The following is a 6,400-nucleotide window of genomic DNA, read 5'->3' as shown; positions in this document are numbered from 1 at the left end:
AGCATCTCCCCGCTCGGGTGGATCTCGTATATATATTAGCAACAATTAGGTTAGTTTACATTTATCCCATTTCATTGTTGTTCTGACAGCCTCCTCACACACCAGGTTACCCATCCCAACGAGCTCCTTATTTACAGGACAGGATAAGCACCATCAGTCCAACCAAGCCATACCCTAGAGAGCATATTGGTGCTGAAGTGGAAGGACCATGAATCTTCCTCTTAATGCCTGGTCATCTTTTTTTTTTTTGTCAAATTCTCCAAACTCTTCTTCCTCCTGAAATGTCTTTGGGGTTTTTTTGAAGGGTGGGTGAAGCCTGTCAAATGTTTTTAGCTGCTCTTCCAGTGGCTAAAATAAGTCTATGATCAGATTAATTTATTGTTTTCTTTCTCCCTGTAGGTCAGTGCATCTTATTATCCTGCGCCAGGATCACTGGGGCACTCGGCAGCCATTGTCACTCTTCCCCATCTGCAGCACCATGTATCAGCTTATATGTACGTAAGGAAACTAACATACATTGGGGGGTCATGTAATTTTCTGTACCTTCACCTGATGCTTCTCCAGCCAACAGTTCTTGCGAGCCGGGAGGTAAAGGCAGACCAGAGCGCAGCTCCCATGAGCTCAGATCCAAGTGCAGATCCACACAGGAATGTATTTGGCTGGTCTAAGCAAGGGGTTGCAGAGACTTAGTATCACAGCTGAATTATTATCTTCCCAGCAGGTGAACCGTCTTTGCACCTTACTACCTTATTTCAGTATTTACAGATACATAGTTCTGCCTATTTGTCAACAGTACATTTTAGATTTTTTAAATACAAAGCAACTAATTACTCCTTAAGTGCCTCTAGTTATTTATTTTAAAACAGCAAAGATAACTGGTGTTTTGAATAATCCAATCTTTTAAAACTTTCCCAGAGTTAAAATTTGCAGATAATATATTGTGATGATTTGTTTTCCTCTAGATAAGATTCATCAGCCTGGCACTGTAGTAAGCTACCTAATAACAACAAAATAGCAGCAAGCTGTCTACATGGTAATTAGCACCTCCACAGTATCGAGCCAGACCTGTGGAAACACTAGTACACATGAGCAATATCTGTAAATCTGTACTACGCTCATGACGTTTGCTACTTTCATGCATTAGCATAGGTCATCCAAGACTATTGTACACACTTAATCCTAAGCGCAAGAAAACTCCCCAGACCTCATTGCAGAATAAGGAAAGTATTAAAGTGTTCAGTCAGCTGCCCATTTTGCACAGCTCCTTTTTCAACGCTACAGTATCAAACCAGCATCTGCATTTCCTGCCCTTCAAGATGAATCCTGTATAAAGTAATAAACCACTGCAGAATTAGAACACCCTTACATTGAACCTCGCCTGGTCTGTGCAAGTAACAGAAGTCGCTTTATAAAAAGACAGGCGTTCCAAGTCAAACTTTCAAGTGATTGTTCTGAACAACACGGAGAGAAAAACCTTTTTAAAAAGTTATGGGATAGTCCTTGACTATGTACACAACTAGTCTGTTGTTTCTATTTTTTTAAATAATATCTGACAATTGCTGTATTGGTCTGTAACTCATTAATATTTGGGAGCAGATCACATTCCCCTTGGAAAAAACAACAACAATGCAATTAAATGTGTTACACTGGAGACAAATTAAAGTTCTTTAAAGAACAAACGGGGAAAGTTTTGAAAAATATGCCATTTTCTTTTCCTCCTGTTTTGTTGTGTGGTCACCTGTGGTTCACTATAGAGAACAAAGCTTCGTCACCTAGTCATAGCCCCAGAATCACGAGAGAGAGGTCTAGAGGGGATCTCAAATTAATTTCTAGTCCAGTTTCCTCACTAGCCCAGAGCAGAGCCATGTACCTCCTCCTTTGTCCACCTTATTCTCGGAGGCCCCCAGTGGCAGCGACTGAAGTCCCCGTGTTAGCCTCTGCAGGGTCCAGTCACAGGAGAACGAGGAAAGGGAGGAAGATGGGGTTAACGCGCGTGTTGCTGTATGAGCGGTGCTCCTCCCCTGGCCTCTGAACACCTCCAGACGATGCTCAAGGCAAGCAGATGCAAGGCCTCTGGCTCACCACGTACTTCAAAGGCAGAATGTATTCTTGATGCTATCGCTCGGACAGAGCATCGTACCTGCACTCTTTCATGCTGCTTTGCCTTAGGACAGGTACACATTAGCCCTTAATCAGTTATTTCACTGCAGCGCTCACTGTGTGAGGTGGAGAAGAGCAGCTCTCTCCTCCCTAACGCTTGTCGCCCTTGGCTGGCTTAGCTGGCACTTCTGGGACAGAACCCATTGACAGGACCTGCTTTGTTCTCTGTTCCTGTCGGCTCTTCTGTTATTCATATCCCCTTTGGCCTGAAGTTACAGGCCATTTCTTCCCCGCGAGTTCTCTCCACAGTAACGGCAGCACCCAAATACTTGATGTGAGTGCTGCTTGAAGAGGCTTCAGGCAAACAGCCGCCGCTCGCCCAAAGCCAGCAGCATCAGTTGTTCAGCACGAAGCCGGGAGCTTCAGCATGTGCTCCAGCCACCCTGCATGGGGGCAGCTACTGCCTTCCCTCCCCCTCACCTCCCCTTCCTCCCCAGGTGCGTGGCTCTCAATTCCTACATGGCTCACGGACCAGATGAGCTGGAGCTGCAGAAGGGAGAAGGGGTCCGCGTCTTTGGGAAAGACCACGACGGCTGGCTGCGGGGCATGTCCCTCGTCACAGGGAGAGTGGGCATCTTCCCCAGCAACTACGTCGCTCCTCTCTTCAGGTCTGGTTTTTCTTACACGAAACAAAAACATACAGAGAAGGGAGCGGGTAGCATGTAGGATTTGGGGTCTTCTCGTTCCCACAGAAAAATCACTGCAAGGGATTCCTGCAGTACTAACAAAGGCCAGGGATTCCTTGCCTGGGCAGGATGACACCAGGCAGGTCTCACTCCTTTTATTCCTCCGTGTACCGACTCAGCTGCACTCACCACGTGGGAATCGCATCTCCCTCCAACAGCCGGGTGCCATAGCAGGGAGAAGTCAGGGAGCGGAGGGGGCTGGCAACATTCTCCTCGAAGGGGGCACACAGTCTGGATGAGCGAACAGCGCGACATCAGCCTTCGTCCGCTTGTTTTAAACCTGGGACGTTCAGAGACATCAGCAGCTTCTCCCATGACTGTTTCAGTCCAGGAGCTTTGGCAGAGACCTGTAGGTGACACAACCGGCACATTTTGATGAGTTAGTCTGGGAGCCAGGATGAATGGCAGCATGTCTGTGCTCGGACTCGCCTTTATTCCTTTTGGATGACTCCCATCTTTTTTTTTTTTTTTCCTGCCAGAAGGGAAACCACAAGCTGAAGGCTCTTTTAGAGTCAAAATACTGTCTTTAGAGCAGGCATTTAAGCACTGGATGCCATTGATCTAGCTAAACAAGCATGCATTAGAAAGAGCAATAATTAAAATATACAATTTAGGAGAGGGGAAAAAAAAAAAAAAAATTGCCCGTGCCCTTAGTTCCCCTGAGATATGCTCAAGTTAGGCAGAGAAACAAAGAACAGCTTAGAAATGTAGCGCTCTGCTTCTGCAAATAAAAAGTGGGGAGAAGTCAGGACACCTCTCCCAGGACTGTGATTTCGTTATTTGGAGCAGGGTTTCCACATCTGGAAACTCACTGCAATGGTCCAGCCCCATTTGCGGGAGCAGGGACGGGGAAGGATGGGCGCAGGGAGCTCTGCTCGGAGGGGCAGCTGTGGTCCATGCACGCCTGCCTGCCCGTGCCTCTGCGCAGGGTTAAAGGACTGCGCCGAGGGACGATCGGGGGCATCTCAGCCTCTGCCTCCCTGAAAGCCTTCTAGCGACACATCAAAAATTCATCTTAACACTCCCAGGTCCTCCTGCCACCATTTGGTTTCTCTCTGCCTTGTTTCTTTCCCTGCTTATATTTTATTCTGCCAGATCGCTCAGTTCAGGCTGGAGGTCCCAGTGCTGCCCCCCTGCACCCTCCCCGCATTCAGGAGCGCTGGTGATTAGTCTTTGTCTCTCCAGCTCATTTCTTCACCATATAGCCTCTGATAACACCGCGGCCCCACCTCACCGATAAATAGAACAAACAAATAATCGAGAGCACAGCCCAGACACCCTAAATAGCCTCATAAAGCGCTTCAACCATAAGCACTGGTTTTGGAGCTGCTATTCTATCCTTCTTAGGAAATTTCTTCATAATAAATTGATGCCCAAGTTATTTGATGAATCACTGCTCAGTTATTAAACCATAAATCATTCCTCCACCCCCCCAAAAAGGTAAAGAAGAGTCAGAAGAATGACTTTTTTCTTCCTCTGAGGAGTTAGCTAAAGGACTTCGTCATGGCCCACTCTCTCAAGGAATCTGGAGCAATATTCAGCCAGTGTGCTGGTGGGGAACGTTAACAGGTTTTTTTGGCAATTCAGTGGCTTCAGGTGAAAGTACGAAGATGACCTCTCTAGGGGAAGGAGGGGAGGGAAGATAATCCAAGGTAGCTGCTGTGCACGGGAGAACTGCCCAAACAGCAGCGGGGAAGCTAGAGCCAGGCGACAGGAGCTCCAACGCTGCCTCTGCCCGGTCGTGCCGGACCTGCCCTGCCCCTGCGCTGAGAGGTGCCTCTTACGGCGACGGTGCCATCCAGCACGCTCCCGTGCAGGGAAGGGGTAGGCTACACAAGCTTGCTTTTGCCTCCAAACAAAACCAGTCCGGTCACGTTGCGTGGGATTCTCGGGTCACCCAGACACAAGGAGGAAGAGGAGCCATTCGGACCATGAATGGGACGTGCTGCCCCGTGGCACCGCAGGCGCTGTAAAGCTTCAGTGGATGCAGGAGCGTGGTGGTCCCTGCCTGTGCCCGACCACCGTGGATAACAAACACCAGCAGCTGCACTTGGAGAACAGTGTTGGAGGAGCCAGAGCAGCCCCTGCGCTGTTCAGCACACAGGGAGCAGGACAAACCCCAGCTCTACATGATGGAGGGAGAATGCCTGGGCAAATTACAGAGGGAGGGCTGGTGGCTGGAGGTCCCTTTTGCAATGCTATGGGGTTACTGTAATGAATCCTAACCCTATTTGGGAATAGTTTCTTATAAATCAGGTGCAGGAAGATGAAAGCCCTTGTTATAATGGAATCAGAAACCTGAACTAACTGTATCGTCCATAGCATTTCCCACCAAAGCCCTGACTTGGGAGCAGTACAGGCACATTAAAACCATTGAGTTCTCTTTTGGGCAAACTCCTGCTTTCCTTACAAAACCATAAGTCTAGTCTCAGCTTACTTTCTTTTCCATTTCAAACAGGAAATCTAATCTTTCTGACTCAAAGATGCCTTCCCTGTACGCCTCATGGACGCTATCGACCTCCTCGCTCTCCTCCCAAGGGAGCATCTCAGAAAACGGCCCGAAACAAAGCAGACCCTTTAAACCGGCGCTGCTGCCCGTGCCCGTCACCTCGCCCGGGAGGAACGCGGCCGCAGCAGCCTCAGGACAGGCGTCACTGCGGCGTGGACGTGGCAGCACGAGGAAGAGTAAGTGCTTGGGGGGGGGGGGTCTCTGGGAGGGAGAAGCGAGATGCATCCCCCCCAAACCATACTGGCTGCCTGCAGTTAGCAACAGAGCCATAAAAAAGAAGCAGACATTGCCCAGAGAACAGCAGCTCTCCCGAGTGGTCCCCACCAGGGCTGGGCTCCTGCGTCAGGCTGAGCACTACGCGACGAGCACTACGCGGGCAGAGACCGTCCGTTCCCCGGGGCACTCACAGCATCTCCTCTCGCCCACGGGAGAGCTGGGGCGGGGGGGCAGGCGGCCCTGGCTGACACGCCGGGTTTGCAGACACGGAGTGACCGTGCTGTCGCCCACCTGCACCCCCCTTGTGAAACAGGCTCCTGGGAAGGGTCTTTCCAAGGGGTCTCACTCCCGGCAGCTGGGCTGCAGTGCCAAGGACAGGCAGTGTTATCCTGCCGCTGGGCAAGCGGCTGCACATGAAGGAAAATGTGATTTACTAGGTTGAGCATAGCAAAGTCTGCCCAGACCTCTGTGGATTAACCCTCCAGGCTGGCAGGGGAGGGGGCTGAAATGCCATGGGGGGTTAATCCCCTGCAAAGGCAGAAACGAAGCGCTGGGGTGATGCCAGCTGGCTCACCTGTACCGACTGGCACCGGAGCATGGCACGGCTCGCTTCTGGGGGAGCAGCTGATGACCGTGTCCTCAACAGGCACGGGAACGTGGCTCAGAATGCACTGGTCAACCAAAAACATTTAAACAATAGAGTAAGGGAGGCCATTAGAAGTAAAAGTGTCCTTATGTAGCAAACAAAGAGAATGACATACAAACTCCAGCAAGGTAAACGTGAACTGTACCAAGACAATATTATCAGTCTCTGAAAGGGACTTCTGCA

At 49.9% G+C, this 6,400-nt stretch overlaps 1 protein-coding gene across 1 annotated transcript in view; it reads left to right on the top strand.

Annotated features, from left to right (window-relative positions):
* The window catches only part of SH3RF2 (SH3 domain containing ring finger 2), a 50,015-nt gene that overhangs the window by 32,205 nt on the left and 11,410 nt on the right, over positions 1-6,400 (top strand). Inside the window, exons 4-6 of the mRNA XM_052816599.1 lie at positions 400-494; positions 2,598-2,768; positions 5,305-5,531. Coding sequence (XP_052672559.1) covers positions 400-494; positions 2,598-2,768; positions 5,305-5,531 — 493 coding nt within the window. The remainder of the gene's footprint in view (positions 1-399; positions 495-2,597; positions 2,769-5,304; positions 5,532-6,400) is intronic.

The sequence above is a fragment of the Harpia harpyja genome, chromosome 20 (genome assembly GCF_026419915.1).
Source record: "Harpia harpyja isolate bHarHar1 chromosome 20, bHarHar1 primary haplotype, whole genome shotgun sequence".
Taxonomy (NCBI): Eukaryota; Metazoa; Chordata; class Aves; order Accipitriformes; family Accipitridae; genus Harpia; species Harpia harpyja.
Note: the sequence above shows the minus strand (reverse complement) of the source record. Positions and strands in the feature narration are given on the sequence as shown.